General features: G+C 37.6%; 1 protein-coding gene and 1 long non-coding RNA gene across 5 annotated transcripts in view; one reads left to right on the top strand and one right to left on the bottom strand.

Annotated features, from left to right (window-relative positions):
• LOC120368099 (uncharacterized) overlaps positions 1–6,352 on the bottom strand; it is an 80,293-nt gene extending 73,941 nt beyond the window's left edge. For 2 of the 4 annotated variants that reach the window (XR_005582315.2, XR_012517798.1), the window contains exon 1: positions 5,524–5,637. This is a non-coding gene — a long non-coding RNA (uncharacterized LOC120368099). Of the gene's footprint in view, positions 1–5,523; positions 5,639–6,181 lie in introns of those variants that run through there. The other 2 variants (XR_012517797.1, XR_012517796.1) reach the window with 2 other exon arrangements.
• INSIG2 (insulin induced gene 2) lies at positions 5,929–24,756 on the top strand. Its single transcript, XM_003931541.3, has 6 exons — positions 5,929–6,003; positions 12,428–12,820; positions 19,529–19,653; positions 22,738–22,904; positions 23,093–23,192; positions 24,285–24,756. The coding sequence occupies exons 2-6, from the start codon at positions 12,577–12,579 to the stop codon at positions 24,324–24,326; spliced, it is 678 nt and encodes a 225-aa protein (XP_003931590.1). The 5' UTR covers positions 5,929–6,003; positions 12,428–12,576; the 3' UTR covers positions 24,327–24,756.
• The last annotated feature ends 716 nt before the right edge of the window (positions 24,757–25,472 follow it).

Genomic DNA, 25,472 nt, shown 5'->3' with positions numbered 1-25,472 from the left:
GTTTGGAATGTCTTTTCGGATGCTGGTTCTAACATAGATCGATACTAAAATTAATTTTATGAATCTAAGATCTGCTTCTTAAAGTTTATGTTCTTTTACTTTTCTTCAATCATTACTAAAGTATTAATTCCTAGTCTTTAAAAAAAAAGCAATCTTTCTCAAATTCCAAGGGGATTAAATTTAAAATCATTTCACATAATTTCTTTACTTTGATGGGAAATTCTTTTGATAGTTTTTGGTTTTGGGAAGTCTCAATCCCAGAACAAATCTAAATTCAAGTCCCTGAGTTTCTATAGTGTGTTTTATGTCTGTTACATCAGCTAGTTTTATATGTATTTCTTTTGGGTAAGTTTAATTATTGAATCATCGTGTCCTTCATCTGCTATCAAATGAAACCCTTTGCTTTTGTAAACCAATGCATATACATATACATATACATATACATATACATATACATATAATTAGCAAATCAGTGGAAATTCTCTGAAACTTCCATCAGTGTCTTACAAAAATAATATATGCTCTTAGACAACCATAAGCCTACCTTAAATTCAGTTAGAGATAAGAATACATACATTGTCCTTGGGAGGGACCTAACATTATATAAACCCCCCCTGGGTGTGAGTTCAGTTTGAATGGAGTGTCCCACAGCTGCAACAACAGTACAGCGAATTAGCAGAACAAAAATCTCGTAGAGAACGCCTTGTTATGTTTTTTGACCTCAAATAGTATGGGCCCCTGTAATAATTAATCGCTAGTGTTGCTTTTATATTCTGAGTCTCTATCATTGCCTCTCTGACAAAGAATTTATAGTCTATAATCTTTCCAGGTGTCTTCTCACTCTGATGTTTTACACCCCAGTGGCTTTGTCTTAGAGGTGTATTTGCTTGCTCATCCATAGTGACCTCGTTTGGGCTTTGTTTAGTTTATTTGCTGCCTGATGATACACACCAAGCCTTACAGGGACCATTTGATATTATATACATTCAATTTATTGACTTTAGTTGTCATTGCTTCCGTACAGACCCATTAAAAAATGCCCCCAAAGTGCTATGCCACTAAAAGATAAATGTCCTCATTCTCCTCCTTTTTTGGAGCTTTTGACGTGCAAACCTCCCCTTGCCCCCCACCACCCACCTCAATATTGATGACATTATACACCAATTTCAAGATGTCCTTTAACATTACTATACTTTTACGCTTACTTACTTTATGCTTTTCTTCATAGTTATTTTGCAAATGTTTTGCTTTTATGGTGTATATGAGTTTAAGCCTAAGAATTCTCTCTCTAGTTTTAATGTTTAGAACATTGTAGCTTTTTCAGGTTTACGTACTATTATGATCAAAATAATTTAAGTCAATATGAGGGGTATATAAAAATTATTTGTGCCGGGTGCGGTGGCTCAAGCCTGTAATCCCAGCACTATGGGAGGCTGAGGTGGGTGGATCACGAGGTCATGAGATCGAGACGATCCTGGTCAACATAGTAAAACCCCATCTCTACTAAAAATACAAAAAATTAGCTGGGCATGGTGGCACGTGCCTGTAATCCCAGCTACTCAGGAGGCTGAGGCAGGAGAATTGCCTGAGCCCAGGAGGCGGAGGTTGCAGTGAGCCGAGATTGCGCCATTGACTCCAGCCTGGGTAACAAGAGCGGAACTCCGTCTCAAAAAAAAAAAAAATTATTTGTGTGAAAACACTGTTCTAGGATATTCCTACTGCATTTCTGAATGCATTGTATGGCATTCTTCTTAAATATCTAGCCAATATTTAAAATTGGTTTGCATTCCCTGGCTACATCTCATCTATTATATTTACTGTGTGGCCAAGGAAAGCCTAGAAAGTATTAAAAACTCATCATGGATAATCATGAATTGATTCTGTTTAATATCACTGTAGATAAAAAATAGCTTTATTGACATATTCAAGTACGGCAGTGTCAGGGTTTTTTCTTTCTCCTAACTCTACTATCTTTTAACAAATTCCATACACTGCATACGTGTTATACAAAGCATGGTTTCAACTACCTCCTATAAGTCAGTAATTCCAGGTCTTCATTTCTAGACCAATTTGCGGATCAAACTCCAGATGCACATTTCCACTGCTCTACCAGACATTTTTACCTGAATGCTCAACAAGTATTTCGAACTCATTCATCCTGAAATTCAATTCTTGTACTAGTTCTAGATCAATGATGTTACTTTCGCTTAGTCTCTCAAACTCAAAACCTTGAAATCATCTTCTACCGTCTTTTCTTCACTCTCAACATTAGCAGTCAGCAAATCCTGACGATTCTTTGTATCCTCTGCCATTGCCTTTGTTCAGTGTACACCACCTCTCAGCTGACAATCCCACTAGCAGCCTACATAGATACTCTGCCATCAGTTACCTACACCCATCTAGCTTAAAAAGGAAAAACATATCTGACCTCATTGAGAGTTCTCAGCTGACTTGCTTCTGTGCATGCCCGCTGACCTAACTTCTGCTTTACTAGTCTGTGAATTTATTGATGTCAAGAACTCTGTCTTACTCATCATTGTATCTCAGTGTTTAACAGAGTTCCCACACATAACTGCTGTTTACTATATGCTTTTGAATGTTGACAGGGCACTAGTGAGTGGCTAAGAGCATCAGGTTTAGAATCCAATAGATCTAGCTTCACTTTCTGCCTTCTCTGCCACTTAGTTATAAAGTGACCTTGAACAAATTAACATTAAGCTGGTGATTCTCAACACTGGCTACACATTAGAATTATATAAGGAATTTATTAAAAGAGCACAGAATAAACAAAGGGTGGGGCTCAGGCACTAGAACTTTTAATAAATCTATGGATGATCCTAATATGCGGCCAAAGTTAAGAATCACTGCTTTTAGCCTTAATTTCTCATCTGCTATTTGGTATCTATTTCAAATGGGTTTTGAGCATGTAAAATGAGATTTTACTTAGCATAGTGCCTGGCACACAGAAAGTGATTAACATCAATCATTATGCTAAAAAACAACTTCAATTTATAATTTTCTTTTCAATTGCTACCCCAGCTCTGTCTTTCTTTCAATCCCCAGAATGCACCAAGTTTTTCAGCTATTGTGCCCTCACATCTGTTCTTTATCCTGCTCTTAGCAGATCCCTCTCAAACTTCAACTAACCCATAGTCTCCAGGTATTCCCCTTTATTCTCTTTCACAGGAGAACAGTATGGAGATGTTCTATCTTCACGGCACTTATCTCAGTTTGTAATTATATATTAATTCCACTATTTACTGTGTTTCCCCCACAGGACTGTAGCTTCACAAGGGAAGGTGCCTTGTCTGTATTGATTTCCTCCTAAAGTCCAATGCCAAGTGTCTGGAACCTGCCAGGTGCTCAGGTGATCACTGGATTAATAAATAATCCATCCTGATATCTCCAAAAAGCAAAATTTCTTGACTTTCTGTGTCCCTCAACTAAATCTCACATCAAAACACTGTAACAAAAATAAAAACCAGAAAAGTAGAATGGCCTCTGGTGTGTGGGGTTCTAGCTACTGACTAGGAAAATTGCAGTATTTAAAAAAATATTAATTGGGGTGTTTTTAATTTGGGTAATGTTTCCAAGTTCAAAGTTCTTAGAGGCTTACTGAATGTCTTAGTCATCAACCTGTAGGCAATAATTAAGGTGAGTCCCACAATATCTCACTCCAGCAAGGTCAAAAGACTTTTGTGGGTGTTTGTATTAGCTAAGTAAAGGGCTTTTTGTTTTCTAACTTATGTTTTGATCTGTTCTGTTGAGAGACCAAACAACACATAAAGCTAATGGAAAAAAACCTTTCTTGAAGTCAAGAATTACAAAATTGTTGATACTTTCACCTATGAAAAAGACCTCAGAAATTATATAGACCAATCTCTCATTTTACAGATGCCCAAGAAAAGAAAGCCTAAAAAACTGAATTTATTGGATGCGATTACACACATGTTGCCATAGTGCCAAACTACAATCCAGGTTTAAAGGATCATTCACCAGCATTCCATTGACTGCATTATACCAACTTCAAGATAACTCAAAGTTACTATGATTTCTTGATGTTCTTAAACAATTTATATTCTGGCATCAATTAATTTAGGATTTCAGTGTTTCCATAACAAAAATTTAGTCCAAATTCGTGAGCTTCATGTTTAGAACTTACATGTCTCACCATACCTCTTTCTACATGACAGATTCTACAATGTTTCATGTTTTTCTAACTCTGAGCTTCCACCAGAATGCACAGGCTTACCATATCTGCATATTTACCCTCAATGCCCACTGAAAGACCACATCTTCCATGAAAACTGTCCTCAAACCTGGTCAAAGACGACAATGGCCCTTTGTATGTCTCCTGGGGGTTTTACATTCTGCCTTGTACCATGGTAGGAATAACTGCATTGGATGTAGGAATCTTGGGAACTGTTGCTATATGGCTTTTGCTTTTTAGGTTCTGTCACTACTTGCAATTCATAAATATTTAAGCTAAAGTAAATGCCCCTCTAGGTTAAGATTTTCCATAAGGATTTTCTTGAAGGCAATTTCTAAGTGTCTGAAAAAAGCTCGGTTGGAGTAGGCATGAAATGGGACATACAGGACTTGTATTGCTTTAAGGAAATACGTGATGTCAGAACACTGTGAAATTATTGTCTCTTTTCTGAGTACTTTCTCTTTTCTTTTAAAAATTATCGTCCATTCTGTACAATTGGCCCAGATCTTTCTTACTGGTAGCGTAAAAACTTACAGGAGTGAAATCTGACAGCGACAGAAAACATTAGCGAAAACACTGAGTGTTATAGTAAACATTAGAGAAGCATCATACAATACTTGCCTAGAAACGTTTTGTTGGAAATTGATTCTTTTTCAATTTTCAGAAATAAATGTAGATAAAAAGGTCAGAAAAATAAAAATCCACCTTATCATTTATCAGTTCAAAGTAAATGAAAGGAGACAGTCTTTGGAAAACTATTACGTATTTACTCTCGGCCGAGATTTCATCTAGAATATTCAAGTCCATTGTAACCTTACCACATCCATAACATGTTTTGGGTTAACCTACCCCAAATGTAATAGCCCAGTAACGTAATACATTCAAGAGAGATTTTTTTTTCTCTCTTTTTAAAAAAGAGTTGCTTAAAAAAACAAAGAGTAGAGAAGCAACTCCTTATGATGAATACCTTTCGGCACTTATATAAGGGCTTGGTTTGCAATGATGGCATCACTTTCATAAAAAAAAAAAAAAGTTCATCTGCACAATTCCAAAGATCTGTTTGGTTTGGTTTCATGTTCTAAAAGTATGGTTTTAAACGAAAAATAATACTTCTGACAAGCCGTTAAAGGTTTTAAAATTTTCTCTGTTGGTGTAAACTTCTAAAGCCCTTCCTATAAAAACTCCCCCCCACCCCCGGCCCCAATCACGTTACTTTGGAGTCCTCGAGAAACTATTTTGAATGAAAAGCGCATAAAGTGTTGTAGCATGGAGACGAGGGACAACTATGCTCTTCTCTCCAAGTTATAACTTACTCGGGGAGGAAAAGGAGCAGAATATAATGCCCGGTGTTCTGCTGGAAGTACTCGGCGGCCTGCTCCGGAGCGCGCCCCTTTAGGCTACGAGATGAGGGTCACGCAGGCGGCCGCGCCTCCCGGTGTGTGTGTGTGTCTCATTGCATGATTCCCTTGCTCCGCCCACAGGGTCTGGGCATCCATCATTACCCACTACTGCCTGGTCAGCAAACAACAGCTGATCCGACAGCCTCCAGTCACCTCGACTATCCACGCCCACCGCTAGCAGCCCGTTTTCCGCAGACCGGAAGCCCTTTTGCCCCGGCTCGCTGGTCCACGTCTTATTGCCGGCAGGAACCGGAAGCTTCTCTGCCCCGATCGCCTGCGCGTGGCCGCGTTAGCTGCACAAGCGCAGTGGAGCTCGGGCGGAGTTGTGGGAGTGGAGGAGGAAGAGGCGGTGGGGGGTACGGGGGCTGGTCCCAGAAGATGGCGGAGGCGGGGGTGAGTTGGGGGTCTCCCGGCTAAGCGCGGGTGATGTGGTGCTGAGGGAAGTGGCCTGAGGAGAAGGGTGGCCGTCGGGAAGAAGAAGTACTTGTGTTTTTGCAGCCTGGGAACCCTGGTGGCAGGTGCGGGGAGCCAGGACCACTGATGGGCCTGTAGGGCCGGGGGCTCCGCTTACCTGAGAGGAGTCCGCTAGGTCCAGTAGGGGACTGCGGGGTCGGGGAAGGGTCCTAGAAGGCGTCGAGGCCCCTCGGACTGTGGATGAGTGTCTGAGCGGGAAGAAGGCTGGAGGACGGCAGGAAGGGCGACCCAGAGGTCTGATGAGGTGGAGGTCAGCGAGCTGTCAAAACATAGAACTGCCAGGAATGGGAGGCTTGTAGCCTGGGGGACGCGACTCAGGCTTGGGCGGGGGATGGATCCAAAGAAGGCAGATATCATAGTAAGTTTAGAATCCACTAAAAAGATAGGGCGTTGGGTTGAGGAGTAGGACTCTGGCGTTTTAGACTGTAATTGGATACCTTTGGAATAGATGTTTGTGGATTTGATGATAGTTACTGGATTTTAGGGTCGCTCATTGGAGATTGGCACTATGGAGAAGGAAAACAGTGTGGATTATGGGGGTGGGCGCCGGCAATGGTGCTAACACTTAAGTGATATGACCCGTGTCCAGTTAACATTGGAAAAAGTTGTTAAAGTATGATATTAGCTAGATAGTCTAGGAAAATAGACCACGAAGAACTTGCTGTTTTGTAGGATTGATAAAGAAGTGCTTTAAGAAGGAATGGTTAGGCTTGGCAGCTGGGCCGGTGATACTGTTTGGTATCAGTATTGCGGTGGAGCTGAGGACTGCAGGGGAATGCGTGCTCTAGTCCTGGTGCAGAAAAAATAAAAGCAGCCAAACAGTAGCTAGACGGTTCTTTCTAACTTTTGCGTTTGGTCCTGTTAGTGAAGCACTGAATGAAGATGGATGAAGGGAATGCTACTAATGGGGGCCCCAAAGGAAAAAAAAAATAGCCGTGTGCTCTTCCTGTTTCTCTTTCTTTCTTTTTCTGGACTTTGTGCTCAGTACTGTGGTTTGTCATTGTGTTATGTCATAGTTCTCAGTTCATATCTGCTATACAGTGACCAAGCAGTGACTCACGTACATTTGGGAAAGAGGTTAATTCTGTTTAACTGAAAACTGTTGCTTTTGCAGAGGGTCACACGGAAAAGCAAAGGATTAAATGCAGTTCAGTAAAGAGTTTCTTCTCAGAAACTTATCTCGAAACGGTGGAGTAGCTTTTTTAGGCACTAAGAAGTGATATTTAAAAGCTGTAATGGAGTGTAAATGCAGCTAGCTTACTGGTTTCTGTGTTTGGGTTTTAAAGTTGAAAGAGTTGGAGTGTTTATAAGGCAAATATATTTTTTTCCTCCTAGAAGTTTTTAACGTCCCTAGCCCATGATACATGTAGATGTGTTTTTATTTAGGGAGAATTAAACTGTTTCATTGATTTAAGTCTGTTTTTTTCTAATGTTAGTGCTTCTTCTATTTCAAGAATGCTATTCTAATTGAGAGTATATGAAGAGAAAGATGTGAGATAGTAATTTAACTTTATTATTTAGTAGCATATGTGACCTAAGCACCTGAAGAGACAGGGTTATCTGAGGGAGTAAAAATGCTTCTGTGACTGCTAATCATTGGAAGGAATGGTCTGGTCATTTGGTTTTGGGGGTGTTGCAGTTGTTACAAAGCAGCAGGTTTTAAGGTTACTAGAAGATTTTGTGTGTATGTTTTCAAATACTTGCTGCTTCTAAGTTGTTTCATTGGCCACCCTGAACTTCAATTTTTATTCACAAAGCCCATAATCACTTCTAAATCTTCTTTTTTAATCTAAAAGTAATACTATCAATCCATTAATAGGCAGTCATACACCTGGAATAATGTTTTTCCAGTACTGATGATTCATCATTGACCTATGCAAATCATTTGAACTGCTTCTCTTTTTGTTCAGTATTGTACTTTCCAGAAATTTTAGGCCAGAGCTCAAGGTAGAATTTTTCAAGTCTGGTGGAAAGTTTTTCTTTGTGAATGTTGAAAACATTATTTTGGTATTAATGGTAGTTTACCAACGTGATTTTAAAAATGGTTTCTTGTGTGGCGCTTAAATTGTTTTGTACCATGTTTGTGGATGGAAGCAATATGGTGAAGCAGGAAGAACTCGACCTGGGGTCAGAGTGGGTGGGCCTAGTCCTGGTGCCACCTGGTAACAGTTCTGTGATCTTAGAAAGTTACTTGACCTATTTGATTTCATAAAATGAGAACTAATAGCACCTGCCTGTTTACCAGGATTATTTTCGAGAATCTATTGAGATTTTTGTCCTTTAAATAGTATCTTTATACCAGAGACTTCCTCCCCGGTCAGCAAATTATTTATCAAGTAATCTAAATTTTTCAAATATACATCAAAAATTTTTTTGGAGCATCAAGTTTATCATTGATGTAAGACTAATATTTAAGGGTATAGATACATTTTGTTTTAAGAAAATGGTGTCAGTACATAATTAGAAAAACAAACTTCAAAATAAACTTAAAGGAACTTACTTTCCCTTGAAAATAACCCACTCCTCTAGTGTGTGACTGATACTATAAACACGCTTTTAAAGGAATTTTATCGTTGCATGGTAGGGGGTAATATGGTTTTGTGGAAGCCTCTATCCATTTGATGAGTCTGGTCATTTTGGGGCATTCACTATACATGTTTGTGGTGATAAGAACTGATGGTACTGTCTTAATCTTGCTATTCCAGTTGACCTCTTTGCATCTCATTGGCCTTGATAGTAGAGTGAGAGAACTGTTAGATTACTGGTTCTTTACTTTGTTTGGGTTATGGACTTTTTTGAGTACGTGATATGTTTTGTGGAACCATCCCAGAAAAATGCACATATACACAACTTTTTTGTTTTGTTTTGTATGGTGGTCTCATACCCCTTGGAATAGATGATCTCCCAGTTCCCTGCTATTTCTTAAAGCTTTTATTTTTTTGTCCCCAGTAATTATATACTATTGTATTGTGTTGTAGTTACAAAATGAGCTTTTTGAATCTCATTCAAATAAACATCAAACAAGTGTGTTATTTTTAAAGAAAACTTTTGGGGTGAAGTAGGAAACCAAACAAGCACTGCCAGGAAAGGTTAACTAAACAGCTGTGGCAGAAAACATAAACAGTGTAGAAAGTCCAGCTGTCTTGAAATAGAATGAAGTCTCCAGCAATCAGTGGCTCTCATTGTGGTGACAATTTTGGTTATCATAAATATGGGAGGGGGCATTTAGTGGGTGGGAGCCAGGGATGCTAAATGTTTTACAATGCTTAGAACAGTTTCACACAGCAAATAATTGTCCTGCCTAAAATGCCAGTGCCCTTTGACAAATGCTGGTGAGTGTGAGATGGGGGTTAGCATGACTGAAATAGCTTTTTTAAATGGAAGTTATTTTGCTTTATAAAAAAATGCTATTAAACATAAAATACCCCTTTCCATTAATTCCCTTTTGGAAAAATCAAAAACAGAAACAAATGATACACTGTCTCACTTTGCGTTACTCAGAAACTATGCCCATCTTCTAGTAGCTGTTAGCAGCAGATGAGGGGAATGTGTTGTGTCTATTGGGATTTTGGGAAGTAAATAGTCAGCTATTGTTCTCATATAGTGTGTTGGTTTGCTATTTTTTCTTTTCACTTTAAAACATTTTTTTACACCTTCATCTAGTACTTTTAAAGAAAATGTCAAGGTGTTTGTGCATTTATTCTCATTGTTCTTGTGCACTTGTATGTCACCTACTTGTATTGGCTTAGTACCTTAGAGTGAACTGTAGTTGAGATGGTATTTCAACATCTAACCATCTTTTCAGTAACCAAACACCTTTATATAGATCCATGTGCCAAACAGAAGTCTGAGCAGTTGAGATGGAATGGGATTCAAGGTATAGAGGCAAGAGGATGGGTTTTGGAGTCAGTTATACCTGAGATGAAATTTCAGTTTTGATACTGCATGTCATGTAACCATAAGCAAGTTGCTGAATCTCTTTGACTTGGTAACCGCATCTGTAAAATAAGGATGATAATTCCTACCTTTATGATTATTTTTAAGAGTAGAGTTACTATATGTCTGGCATGGAGTAGGCCCTCTATAAATGGGTGCCCTATAAAGAGTGATGATGATGATGATGATGATGGTAATGATGATGATGATGTTGATGGAGAGTTCTGTAGCTACTGAGCCTTGCTAAAAGCAACCAGGTGATGATGATGATGGAGAGTTCTGTAGCTACTGAACCTTGATAAAAGCAACCAGATGATGATGATGATGATGATGGAGATTCTGTAGCTACTGAACCTTGCTAAAAGCAACCAGATGATGATAATGACAGAGAGTTTTGTAGCTACTGAACCTTGCTAAAAGCAACCAGAATGCATGGCATGCTAATATGCCTGGATTCCACAGCAAGGAATGGTCTGCAGGACCAGGTCAGGTGGAGATGTTTTCTGGGCATTTTCAGTTGGTATTTCTGGGTATTTTCAGTTGGTATGTTTTCCCATGAATTAGCTATACTGTTCTTTAGTCCTTTAAGCCATAGAGTTCAATTACATTATAGACTTAAGCAGATCAGCGAGAACTAGCTTGGTAACAGAATTTCCTCTTGAATGTTGGACATAGAGCTTTGATGTGGCACAGCCTCAGTAAAAAGGCCCATTGTCTAAGTGTTAATCACATGGAACTGATAGGCTATGGAAGTTACTAGTACTTACAAATATCCTCATTTTCTTACTAGTTACTTGTTATTTAGCCCCATTCTCTGCAGTTTACTTGAAGGTTTTGTTCCAAAATTCATTTGAAGGTTGTTTGAGACTGGAAAACTTAAAGGAAATGTGTATATTTTAAGTGATGATTAGGAGCTAGGTTTGCTCTCAGAAAGGCCTAGTTTACCCTATATGGTTTGATTCAGAAAGAGTTAACCCAGTGTAGTTAAGCAAATATGATTATGTGGCGCTCCCATTGTGAGCTAAGCGGGAACTTTTCTGGGTGCATGGACACAGTGATGTTACTACAATAGTGAATAAGACCTTCATAAAACATTTACAATCCATAAAGCAACTGTACCTGTAATTATAATCATTGTAAGTGTTATACTTTTAAAAATAAACTGCTTTCAGATTGAAGGAAATATCATTTCTGTACTGACTTATGAAAGTGCCCAAGTTATATTGTTGGATGGGATAAAAGTAAATTATAAAATAGCCTGTGTAGTATGTTAGTATTCATAGAAAACACATAGAATATGTTATAGTTTGGGAGACTGAACATCAGGGTAAGAATGAGGGCTTTGGAGTCAGACTGCATGGTTTTGAATTCCAGGTTTGCCTGTTACTGGAGGTGTGAACTAGGCCAAGTGACTTAACCTTGCTTTGCTTTTTTGCCTTATCTATAAAATGGGCATAATGATTGCATTTACCTCGGAAGGTTATTGTGAGGGTTAAATGAATTACCGTATGTCGGGTGCTTAAAACAGCACATAGAAAGCCCTAAAAGGAAAGATCACTTTGGTTAGAGGAACGAACAAATACCTAGACTGATTGTGGTAGCAAAGTTTTGGGTTTTAGGAGTCAGGGGCAAGGTGGATAAAACTCCTTAGAATCTGATCATTAGATTGTTCTTCATTTTCTTCACTTCCTTTCTTTTGCTTCATCCTCCAGCTTTCTTACAGTCCCTTCTGTGATTGCAACAGGGCAGACTGTTGAGACAGGGGTGGGGGACAGCTGTGCCCCTCAGGAGAGCGAGTCAGGTCTGGTTTCTGTGGTTGGTGTATACGTGGGTGTGTGCATGGTGATCTGGTTTTGTAGAATGTTTTTGTGCAGATATCCAAATATATAAGCAATAAACATTGCAACAGGTCATTTTGCTTTTCTGTGGAAGTTGTCCTCATAAGCAAGTCACATTTTATTGTGAAAATACAGCGTCTTCAGTCAGAATATGCTTATCTGTAAAATATAAAATACACTATTGTAACTGATAGGCTTAGAGATTTAGGGAGAAAAAATAGAGAGCAGGGTTTTGACCCTCCAGATTCTAGTGGAGATGTCAGATTACCTGTTCTGCTTTTCTCAGAGATGGAGCAAGCTGTTTTTACTATGATTCTAACCTTTAGGTCTCTTAGGTCACTTTTTCTATTCTAATAAATGTAATGGTAGTACTTTATTATTTATTACATCTTGCATATAAGAATACTTTAAAACCTTTTTCTTATTCAATAAATGTTAATAATTTGAAGAAATTCATATATATGCTTGTCATTTTCTTATTTGTCCATTTAAATTAACTAGCATTGAAATCAGTAAAATAATAATATGTATTAGATACACATTAATTTCTTTTTTCTTATCTCTTGCAGGATTTCTGGTAGGTCCTACTTTAGGACAAGATGTGGTGGTACTGTTGAAACGTCAGTCTTTGATTCACAGACAGTTGAGCTTTTCAGCTGGGAAGCCTTTCTTTTTTTCCTTTTTTTTTTTTTTAACGGCTTACTGAACCTATGAAACCATGGCGGAAGGAGAGACAGAGTCACCTGGTCCCAAAAAGTGTGGCCCGTATATCTCATCTGTCACTAGCCAGAGTGTAAACTTGATGATTCGAGGAGTAGTGCTATTTTTTATTGGAGTATTTCTTGCATTAGTGTTAAATTTACTTCAGATTCAGAGAAATGTGACGCTCTTTCCACCTGATGTGATTGCAAGCATCTTTTCTTCTGCATGGTGGGTACCACCCTGCTGTGGCACAGCTTCAGGTATGTGTAGGATGTTTCTATAATGCTTAGAAAGGAAGTAGGGTAAATGATCATGGTCATTGTCTGAGCAATAAACCTTTTTTTTTTTTAAAAGAAAATATGTTGAGATGTAATTTAGATATAATACATTAGACCTGTTTTAAGTGAACAACTTGATGTGTTTGGGCAAATGCATACAGTCCCGTGGCCACTGCCAATCCAGCTGTGGAACATTTCCATCACCCTCCAGAGTCTCTGGTGTCCTCTTGCAGTCCATTCCCCACCCCCAGCCTCAGGCTACCACTAATGTGCTTTCTGTTGCCGTGAATTATTTCTCTCTGTTCTGGAATGCAGTATAAGTGGACTCATAAAGTGTGTACTCCTTTATGTCTTATTTCTGTCTGACCTGTAAATGTTTAACATTTAATTCTAAAAACAATCTCGTTTCCCTTAGGGGTGAAGCATTTAACCTCTTAATTTTGTTCTTTTTTCAACTCATCTAAGTGTTACTTTATGTTATTTTGATGGTGAGCACCACCATTTGGTTTTAAGGGTTTGATGTGTGTGTTGTGGTCTTGTTTCTGAAGTAATAAAAACTTGAAAACTTGAATGATTCAAGTTTAAAGCTTCGTGTGTTATTTTTTTAGATTTTTAGATATGCTTTTTTTTTATTGGTATCTTGTTTTTATATGTACCTTAAGAATAATAAATGTTTAAAGATATCAACAAGGTAGACTATCTCTGCTTAAAATTATTATCCTGTTAGGCTGGGCATGGTGGCCCATGCCTGTAATACCAGCACTTTGGGAGACTGAGGCAGGTGGATCACGAGGTCAAGAGATAGAGATCATCCTGGCCAGCATGGTGAAACCCTGTCTTTACTAAAAATACAAAAATTAGCTGGGTATGGTGGTGCGTGCCTGTAGTCCCAGCTACTTGGGAGGCTGAGGCAGGAGAATCACTTGAATCTGAGGGGGAGGTTACAGTGAGCCGAGATTGTGCCACTGCACTCCAGCCTGGTGACAGAGAGAGTCTCCATCTCAAAAAAAAAAAAAAATTATTATCCTGTTAGTTCTTTGAATATTTTTTTGGTGGTAGGCAGTATGCAATGAATGCATAGAGTAGAGCATTTCTCAATACTTTATTGATGCCATACTTCCACAATGGATAGCTCATTAGTGTTTTCTGATGACCAAGACCAATAGATTAATACTGTTTTTAATAATAAAGTAATTGGAAACCATAATTATGTGGCAGAAGATAATTCTGATTGAGGAAGAAAATTGCTTTTTTAAATACCCGCTGGGTGTCTCATACTAAACATACGTGCATGAATATCTTGCAACATAATATAGATCCTTCTTGGCTTCCATCCAAGAGCTAGAGGTTGCAGTTTAGAGAAGTGTTAAAATAGCCTTGTGAATCTTACTGGGCAATTACAGAATCCTGTTGGATGGATAGTGGGGCATCGTTGTAGTAAGGTTTCAGTGTGTTTATATACTGATGTCTCACTATTACTGTGTTCCACATTAAGAGTGAAGTCATGAAGGCAGTGATTCTTAGTTTCCCCAGGGTTATCATCCTCCAAGAGAAAAGGCAAAACAGTCCAAATAAAAAAACAAGCTATACTGTATCACTCTCTGTTGTATGTACTGGTCCTCATGCATTTTTCTTGCATTTAAATTCAGAGGAAAAAAGTTTTCTTAACTTTTTTTAGTCGTTTGTTTCTTTTCTTCTGTGGTATAGTCTGGCTGCCAGTAGAAGTTTTTTGGAACGTGGAAGAACATATGTGTCTTTTCAGAACAGAACAAAGGGAAGGTCAAAAAAGGGAAAGTGTTGCTTATTGAATGTCTGCTAATGTGCTAGATTCATCCTCTAATCCCAGGGTTCAGTAGATTAACTTTGGGAGAGAGATGTTTGGCATTGTGCCTGTTTTGGGAGGATGAGGACACTCGCTGAGATAAAGAAAGAAAACCAGTGAACCCAGAGTCCCAGAGCCAGCAAATGGTGTGACTGGGGCCCATGTGTCACATGCTGAGGAAGGAAGAAGAAGCTGCTCACACTTTCTCCTACTCAGGATGCCTCTTTTCAAGTCTCCAGACTGGGTGCCAGACCTAGATGGAATTCCCTGGCATGTGTTGTGCCTTCGGGGGCTGGGGCAGGAGAACTTAGCTGAGGTTTCATTGTACCTCCACTATGAAGAGTAATGGGGCTGCACCTGCTGTGTCCTTCTGCCTCTGTAATGTCAGCACTTTTGCCATAAACTTAGATTTTAGGAAGGAAAATTTCAAATACCAATACCACAGTTCAGCCACTACTTTCCTTTCTATTCCCAACCACTAGGTTTGCCACACTTACAAACTTAGCCTCATACCTTTTCATTTGGGGCATTTCCAATTACATTTCTTGCTTAAGTGTTCTGAAAGCAGTTTGTATTATAAAGTACTTGGGCAAAAGAAAGTAGAGAGGCATTAGGACATTTAGGTTCCAGCCAGTTCTGCTACCAATTTTGTTAGTTAAGTCATGGTGTTTAGTAGACGAAAGTGCAAGATACCAGATTTGTGTAAGGTGCCAAAGATGGAAAATAGATTCTTGCAAAGTCTCTGCTCTGCCATCCCCTGCATCATTAGTTTAGGGAAAATATAATGGGAAAGAAGTACATGATGTAAGAAACATAGTGTATTTGAGTTTGTGCATCTATGTAATATGTGTATGTTTTTGTGTATATGCATTGGCATGCATTTTCAAGACCCCTCTAGATTCTTACCATCTTAAGTCAGAAAAACTGATAGTCATCCTTTGATTTTCCTCTTCAACTAACATTCCTAGACTGAGCAGCTACCTTTTGGAGGGGCTTCAGAATCACCACCTTCTGTGTGTAGAAAGTGCTCCTGGTTATTTGCCACTTTTCTCTATAGCACAATCCTGGAAAATTTGCTAGTGGTGCTTCTGGAGGGACAACTAATAGAGAACTTCGGTAAACTAATTTCGATGACTTTTTTTTTCTTAATTCTGTATTTTTAGTTTGATAATGCCGATGTTACAAGTTAACTTCTTTATGTATGCTGTGTACTAGAACTGGAATTAGAAATCTTTTCAGCATTATTAAGGGCCACAAAGAAATCTTTCCAAAGAATAAATAGAAAAAAGACAACTTGTGTGGATAAAATAAGTAGAGAAGTTGCCTCAAAAATCACAAGTAGCCTAGTTGTGTCCAAATGCATGAAAGTAATGTCTAATGTAAAAAGAAGAGAAAAATCTTTCCTGTTTGGTTGTGCAATCCATTGCCCTGTGGAGCCTTATAAGATTCCTTCCTTTTTCTTCCTTTCAACATCCAGTTTCCAAGTTTTACATCTTTCCTCTGTCTCTTTCTTGATCCATCCCTCAAGGGCTGTGCTTGGAGTCTTTAATCTTTTCTCTTCCTGCCTCTAGTTTTGTACCCAGCCCCGTTGTGTGTTACCCTCACTGCTAAGAAGATGGCCTCTCTGTGGTACAACAGTAATGACATTGATTTCCTGATTGCCCATTGCCTGTAGGGTAAAATCTTTATAATATGGCCCTCGTCTGCTTTTATCTTCCTCAGTCTTTCTGGACCCTGCAGCTCCCTTTGTGTCAGAAGCTTACAGCTTCCTCGTAACGTCAGCAGTTTCCAGTTGTCCACGCTTGTCCTCAGTCATCTCCCTTTGATGAGAGGACTGTTTCTGTGCCATTTACTGCTGAGTTTTCCTGCCGCAAAGGTCACCTCTTTCTGGGAAGCTTTTCTGACAGCCCAGCACCTTGCCTTCTCCCAGCACCCACAAGGAGAAGCCTGGGACCCCTCTGTGTCCTGTCAGCGCTCCCGTTAGTGCAGGATCATATTTAATTGTTTCTGTGGTCACTTTGGAGTTGGAATCACATCTTGCTTTTTGCCTTTTTTTTTTTGTTTTTTTTTTTGACATAGAGTCTCTGTCGCCTGGGCTGGAGTGCAGTGGCGCAATCTCGGCTCACTGCAACCTCTGCCTCCCGGCTTCAAGCAATTCTCCTGCCTCAGCCTCTCGAGTAGCCGAGATTACAGGTGCCTGCCACTATGCCCAGCTAATTTTTTGTATTTTTAGGAGAGATGGGGTTTCACCATGTTGGTCAGGCTGGTCTCGAACTCCTGACCTTATGATTCACCCACCTTTGCCTCCCAAAATTCTGGGATTACAGGCATGAGCCACCACACCCAACTTTGCTTTTTAAAATCTACAGCAAATACCAAATAACCAGACATATTGTCAGGGCTTAAGTATTTGTTGAAGGAAAATCCTATCTTGAAGTTTTCCATCAAAGTATATCTATCTCATGGAGTGTTTTCTTTTATTTAGTTCCTGTTTTCTTACAAAATGTCTGGCTTTAACTGTGTTCCTTTTAGTGCCTCACTGCATTAAGCACACTCCCATAAAAAAATGATGGCTTACTACTTGATGTTTTACAAACTTCTTTAGTGTTTAGCTTTGGTAGACTGTAACTGGTCACTAAGAAATAACTTAAAGATATAAGAAATGTGATTTTTGCATCAGAGAACCATTTGATTAATAAGCAGGACTATGTTTGCATATGATTTTACACAGGCATGATTTTAAGTCTTTCTTGTTTCTTTCTTTCTTTTTTTTTTTTTTTTTAAAGTACAGGAAGAGGAAAAGAGGCCCAGACATATTCTGCTGAGCTCTCTAACAGTGGAACCTCACAGTGTTGTATATATTGCTATCAGACTCTGCCATGCCTTTATATAAGGGAAAGAAAGAAGACATTTAATAGGAAGTGACAAACTTCTTCGAATTCTTCCTCTCAGTGAGCAACTGAGAACCATGCATACTCAATGGATTTGATTTTTATTGGCAAATCCCAGGGTTGGCAGTGTGGCAGTTTAAATTTCTTTTTGCGTTTTTGCTTTCTCTCCTCAGTTGTCTTCTCACTTGCAAGTCTGACATCACATGCATAAAAATATAGTCAATTTTACTTATTTAGATCTTTGCACACACATGTCAGTATTCTCTATGTGATAATTCTTTACCTATGGCATCAGTTGCTAAAAAAAATTGACTTGGAATGTCTGCTCTTAGCTAACTTTGCTCAGCAACAGGCAAAGGGAGGATATATATATATATATATGGATGGGAGGGGTGACAAATGAGCTGTTAGTTTTATGACCCCTTGAGAAAAACAGAGGTGTAATTATTTAATTACATTTCAACTGTTAGGGATGCTTGTTGCTGTTTTACTTGTAATATAGAAATTTAGAAATGCTGTCAGTTAATCTTCACAGATTTTGGAGCAGCCTTTTAAATAGGAATGTAATATGAAACTTCTAGATTTACTGATAGTTATTGGAGTTCTGCATTGCTGAGATATGTTGTTAATCTCTTGATGTTCTGTGAGCCATCTATACTCATCAAATGCCTAACTCAAAAGAGTTGTGGACTAGAAAATGCATACACTATTGCAGCATCTCATCTTGAGATAGAAGGGTGGTCACACAGCCTTTTTCAAACGCTGCACCGTTGATCTGCTAGCCTGTGATTTTTGATACTAATTGGTTTCAGTTTTTCTTTGAGGAGTGAGTACATTGCCTGTGAGATATCGTGAGCTAATACTGGGTAGAGGGAGTGCTTCCCTTCCCTTAAGCACTTAGATTTTGGCATTGTAATTTCATGATTCCTCTTAAGTGGTATTTGATATTTTAAACATGCTTTTTAACTGATGTGACAATAGCGTCTTTATTGCCAGAATGGCACAACATAATCATTCTGTTTTTAGGAAGGTTAGAATGTTTTCATTAAATAGTCTTCTTAATAACTAATTTAGCATTTAAAATTCTTTCCCACTAAATGAATAAAATGTTGAGGCTTGACAAATATTTAAGAAAGGGATAAGAATATTTTGGGACTCAATCATTGACATTTTATATACAGTTATGTGTAACTAATGACACAGCATTCAAGGTGTTCTTTTCAAAACTAAGAAAAGTACTAAGATGATTTCTTTAACTGTGCATTTAAAATTTAACTGAAAATTTTAAATTCCCGTACGCCTTGTTTCCTCCATTGTTTCTATGTGTATAATGAGTCTTACCTATAGATTTCTATTGTGAGTTTTTCTGCTTTGACAGTATGACCTACAGCCTCATTAAAGGGCCAGAGTGGAAAGGAGTGTCAGTAAAAGGTGCTAGATGCAGAAGAATGTCGGAAAGCTGGTAGGGGTGAGACTGATCTACTTAAGAGGCCAGCCAGAACCATCAGAACATTGTGTGTGTGATGAGCTTGTTGCATACTTTTATGCTTCTAGATTCTCTTTAGAATTGTGGCATGTAATACCTATTTTATGGTTTGTAGTTTAGAGAGAAATGACTTAACTCCTGTTTTGATACTTTTCAGGTCTCGTAGACATCAGTAGTAGAAAAGTAGCATGAATCGTCTAGTCTAGTCTGCTAAATTATGAATCATACATTTGAAGAGTGTTTTATTATAATTTAGAATGTTCTTGTAATCACTCACAGTACTTTCTTCATTGGTTTTATCCTTATTTTGTTTATTTTGGAATGTAAGTTAAAAAATATCAGTGATTGATGTGAAATAACTTGTTTGGTTTTTTTTTTTTTTTTTAAAGAATCTTTAAAATGCTTATGGTGGTTGTAGTGATTCTTTTAGTTTAAGTGTCGCCAGTACAACATTGGAGATAACTTAATTTTCTTTCTCTTTTTTCCCACAGCTGTGATTGGGTTATTATACCCCTGCATTGACAGACATCTAGGAGAACCACATAAATTTAAAAGAGAGTGGTCCAGTGTAATGCGGTGTGTAGCAGTCTTTGTTGGTATAAATCATGCCAGTGCTGTATCCTTTACTCTGTAATGAAATGCATAATAAGAAAGCAGCTTCCAACAAACCAAAGGTTAAACAGCCCCTTGCACCTTCACTGTTGTCAAATTGTGATATGCCTACTTAGTCAGAAGAAGAATGTGAACCATATTGTTGAAATATCAGTGTAGCAGCTATGCAATTACAGAGTGGGGTATAGCCTTTCATTTAAATTCATATTTTTCAGTATCACTTGGAAACTTTGCACATTTAAAAAAATTACTTGTTTGTCTTAAATTTGGTTACTTAATTACTTCCATGTAGTTAATTCTAAACTTGAAACTGGTACACTTTCAAAGGAATTTTTTTCTCTATTTCTTTCTTCATTTAAGAATTGCCAATAAGGACATGTGGTAGCTTCAGGTGCTATTCTGTTTGTCTTTTGTTTTTCTTACCTTAAAGAAGCTATTTTTTTTTTTTAAGGTAGGCACATTGGTTTTAATCAATACCAACAAACCACACAAATGGCATAAGTAGAAATATCCAACTCAGACCTTGGCCAAAAATAAGTTTTTTCCCTAAGGTACATCTTTTTAAAGTTTTATTGTTTAAAGATTTGGACATTTTATTTGATGATTAATGTCCCATGTAACTCCTATTTCCTTTCTCCCTTCTACCTTCTGTGTCCAGAAAAAAATGTTTGCCCTCATAAAGTTTTCCTCCTGTCATCCCCCTTGTTTCGTCTCTTCTACTGCCTTTGCATTCTTTCTGACTTTCCTTGGTAGAAGAGGAACTGGGAAATGTTATTCCTGTCTTTTTCTAGGAGATGTTTAGACAGTGAAGGCGGCAGGAGCCTTGGGTACTTGGGAGAGCAAGAAGTGTGACCCAGGCTGCCAAAAGTTTGCTCTTGTACCTCTGCACTGGACTCAGGGCTGGCAGAGTTAGCTGGAGAGAGAGTGTTGGCCATATATCAGATCCCTGCATCTTTCACAAAAAGTATTGAGGTGTTTTGGATAAGCTTGGGGGCAGAAACCATGGAAAGGAGCAGGGTCCTAGATTCTGAAAACACATCTGCCTTCCTCTGCACAGTTGTGCCGGCTGTTGGAGGTCTGTGAATTTGTAAGTCCCTCAGTAGCTGTTATTATTAATTTACTTTTGTATTGAGGACATTTCCACATGTTTATTTTGGTGAACTTTTTGAGATTTAAGATTTTATAAAATATCTAGTAGTTAGGAGGGCTGAAAAAGATAAGATCATATACTATTATATCTAGAGGAGAACTTAGAAATCACCTAGTTCCACATTTACTTTGTAAAGTTAATAAGACAAATGGAGGCTAGAGAGGTTAGGTAATTTACTAAGTCATTTATACTGCGACGTTGCAGCAGAGCTGAGAACGGTCCCTAGAGAGCCTGACTCAAGTCTAAGAACATCTCATTTTCTTACCCAGGAGCCTCATAACTGTGTCAGTTCCTATCGGGTGGATTAGACCTTTCTCTCAGACATTCCACTTTGGTTTTTGTTTTTAAGCCGAGAAATATAAATAGCCTTTTCTGAAATTGTAAAAACTTAATAAATTCTTTGCTTTTTTTACTTTCTTTCTCAATGAAATACTTAAATACAGCAATCTTAGATGTTCTGTTGTCCTTTAAGCAAAGTCCAAAGTATTTACCAAATTTATAGCATGCACTTCTAATATTAGGTTACTTAGACTTTACAAAATCATATGGCAGTATTTTAAGATTGATATATCAGTTTACTCTGGAAGCCTCCATGCTTCACTGTGACTGTCAATGAAGTTTAGTTAGCAAACATGAAACTCATTTAATACCAAATTCCACTCTTTACGTGAGTGTTTATTTCATAGGGAAATTAGAGCTCTAAACCTTTTCTTTGAACTTTAAGTATAATGACAGCTAAAGAATTAGAAAAGCTTTTCCAGAAAGCATACCCATATGAACTGTAGGTTTCTTTTTAAATCAAGCCTTAACAAGGAAGGACTTTGAGGGAGTTGCTTACAATAGTCCTGAGATGCTGAGAAATAAGCAAGCTGGGTGTTTAGGATACTGGCTTGGTAGGGGTGGGGAAACGGTAAAAAACAGAGTGATAAAGGAAGTGGGAAATGGCTTTGTATGCATTTTTTTTTTTTTTTTTTTTGGACTTCTCTATACTTGTAGCATGGCTAGTTTGGTGATATGTGTTCCTCCCAATCTCCCCTGGCTTCCCCAGTAACTGGTTATAGAGCCAAGATGTGGCCTTTGGGACATAGATAATGCCCTTTTAATGACAACTGAAATTAATTTCTTTATTGTAATCCTCTAGCACAGAGATGAGAAAACTGAATTTGTAAAGCTTCATTTTACCCAGAGATTTTGGTGTAGAAAAGGGCCATACATTTGTGAATACATGCTTAAGTAGGTGATGAAAATAAAATATCATTTGAGCAAACTGTCCTATACCAGAAAGTCTCAGGCACCAAAATAGCTTGGCAGGTTGTAAGATAATGTTCACTTCAAGGCTTTATCCTCAACAAATTAAAACTAGAACAGTTGACATAATAGAAAGGGATACTGTGTCCTTGGTACTCTTGTTTCTGAACTGCATTATTATAAAATGTGTCTGTCAGTAAATCATAGAGAGAATGTGGTACCCTGTTAAATAGCTGTCAACTCTTCTATTTTCAAGTTCCTGTATCATTCTCAAGTAATTCTAAACCTGTTGGAGAAGTAATATTGGTTTCCTTTTTTTGCAAAAGTGTGTTCCTTTAGCGATACTTGCGTTCTGAGGCTTCCAGTTACCATTTTAGCAAAGAAAGCATTTCTTAAATAATGGGTAAGGCCTTATAATTGGGAAGGTATGTAGATTTTTTTTTTTTTTTTTTTGAGGAGTTACAGGTTGGTAGCATCTATTGATTAATGTCTTTTGTGTATCTGGTATTAAGTAAATACCAGAGACAGTTTTAATCCTACCTAGCTTTGTACATTGTACTAAGAGACTGAATATACTTGAGTAGAAGCAATTAATTCTCTTTTCAACAGAGGCATCTCTTATTTAGAAAAATGAACAGATGATACTGTTTGGCTATAAGTTTTAAGATGACTTCTTAACACTGATCTCAGAAAGTGGATTTTGATAACAACATACAGCTGTCTCTCACACTGGCTGCACTATCCATTGGACTGTGGTGGACTTTTGATAGATCTAGAAGTGGTTTTGGCCTTGGAGTAGGAATCGCTTTCTTGGCAACCGTGGTCACTCAATTGCTAGTATATAATGGTGTTTATCAGTAAGTATTAATTCTTAATTCTTTTGGTGCTTGTTTGCTAGATAAATTAAATGATAGCTGCTTTCAGAATTGAGATTATGAAATGAAGTTAGCCAGTTTAATCTACAGAGTAGTTTATTTTCATTGTAATGATCTTAAGTGTCCTTGCAGTTGCTGTGTGGATATTAAAGACATGTCTCTTATTCCAGATATACATCTCCAGATTTCCTCTATGTTCGTTCTTGGTTACCATGTATATTTTTTGCTGGAGGCATAACAATGGGAAACATTGGTCGACAACTGGCAATGGTAAGCTGATGCTTATTAATCACTTTTCTGAATCAGATGTATGACGAATTTTCTCTAAATGGTAGTCCTTTAAGGGAAAGCAATGTGTGAAGACAACATTCTTTGATTTCTCTTTTGCACTTGCAGTGAAATAAATCATTTGGAAGAATTTAACCACAGGTGTTTCAAAAGTTGAGGAGCCACTGGAGAGAAAAGCTCAAAATGTGTTATGGATAGGGCAATATGATTTATTGACCATATGGGGATATTAGTGGCTTTTAAAAAACTAATCTACAGGTTTCCACTATATCAAAAAGGGACAGTTTTAAAAGTTAAAAAGGTCACCATTAATAACTGTGTTGCTACAATAGGTATAAATTAGGACTGTCTCTAACAAATCAATACATTTGATCATTTTAGATATGAAGGAAAAGGACATTGTTGACAATTCCAGTCGTGGATGGCAAGGGTTAGGGGGTGACATTCAGAGGCCACAGCAGTTTTATGAATAAATGCTGTCACTTTTACCTTTTTAGCCAGGTTAGGAGAATTGAGTGATTTACTTTGCTGTATTTTTGGTAAAATAACCAACCAATTATCTTACCCTATTGGTTTCCTTTATTTTGAATTGTGGGTGTACATTTTTATAGCTGTACTTTAAGAATATTATTTTGACTGGAAGCTTTTGTTAGTGTAAAAGATTTTTTCTTTATGTTATAAAGTGATTTGAAAATACGGTGATCTGAGTTCACCACAACAGCCCTGTCCTTAAGTTCATGCACTATTCTTTGCAATTTGCCTTACTGAGTACTCAAAGAAACCTACTTTGCCTCCTTTCATATTAAAAGATTGATCTAAATTCTAAATCATATACTGCCACAATTTGCTTGTAATACAGAAATCTCATGTTTCTCCTGCTTTTGACTGTGGAAAAAGAATTATCTTTTTCCCTGTCACATTTGTCATTTAATCATAGTAATTATGTAACTCTCAGATTCTTTGAGGAATAAATGAGCACATATTCATAAACTGTTCATTTTTAGAGCTTTTTAGTGTATTTGGATGTTGCTATTTAGAAGAAATCTTAATCTGTTAACCTTTTAATTTTTGCAGTATGAGTGTAAAGTTATCGCAGAAAAATCTCATCAGGAATGAAGAAGGCAAAAAAATATCTTTTGTACAGAAAAACAAGATGACAAGGATGTGAAATGGTAGATATACCAACAAAACTTCAGACTGTAAAATTGCCAGGATGCAGTTTTTCCCTTGATGGATGTGTGTGTATGTATGGGTAAATATACGTGTATACACACACATATTACTGCAATCTGTGATTGCTTCATCTGTAAATCAGTTACAAACCTTTATGTATTTGACTTAAATAACTGTAAGATATATATGTACTACATTAAAAAGTGTTGATTAATAGGTGAAATTTTTAAATTAATTTTTTAAACATGCCATACATTGTATCACAATGTTAACGTGCCAAAATACTGTTCCTGTCATGCAGAGTTTAAGAATGCTTTGAAAATTTGTAAACTTAGTGAAATAAAATAAGAGGAAAGCCAAAAACAAACAAAAAGCATATGGGAAGCTGGTATTTTCTCTTTAGCTTACTGTTGTGCCTTTATATTATTCTAATCACAGCAGTATGAGGTATGAGTGCCCTAATATGTGGTTAGTTTCTATTTTAATGTTTCATAGAGTTTGGAGAGCTTTGATACAGGGTGAAAATGAACTTCTGGTTTCAAACCTGCATTACTGGAAACAGCCCAAAGAGTAATTTTCTGTTTTGATGGATTTTACTGGAAGTACGTGTGATGAGCAGAAGAGATTATCAGCATTAAATTGTTTTGGTTCTATATTTGGAGCACTATATAATTAAAAAGTAAGCACCATTAGAGTATTTAATTAGAATAAATATATGTTTTGGAAATACAGTGACCTCTTGCAGTGCCACAAAAGTGCAAAGTGATATTAGCTGTCATTTGCAATACAGAATCTCATTGCTTTTGCACATGAAGCATGTAGGAAACTCCAAACAGATCAAAATGAAGTTTCTAATTCTGTTGGGTTCTGTCATCTATTGGGTTCTATGAAGCAAACCACTTTAGCTTTCACTGGGTTCAGTCATATGACTCATTGTTAGTGGAATGCCTAGTTTTTCATCTTATATGCAGACTGGGAAGTGGATGGGGTACACAATTTCTTATTCATATGTCCATTAGTGAACAGTTCAAGTCTGTTTAAGAATGTATTGAGATGGCATCCTCTGCATATTAAAGATCTTTATGGCAC

Source organism: Saimiri boliviensis, chromosome 5 (assembly GCF_048565385.1).
Source record: "Saimiri boliviensis isolate mSaiBol1 chromosome 5, mSaiBol1.pri, whole genome shotgun sequence".
Taxonomy (NCBI): Eukaryota; Metazoa; Chordata; class Mammalia; order Primates; family Cebidae; genus Saimiri; species Saimiri boliviensis.
The sequence above is the reverse complement of the archived record's forward strand: the minus strand, read 5'-3'. Positions and strand labels throughout refer to the sequence as shown.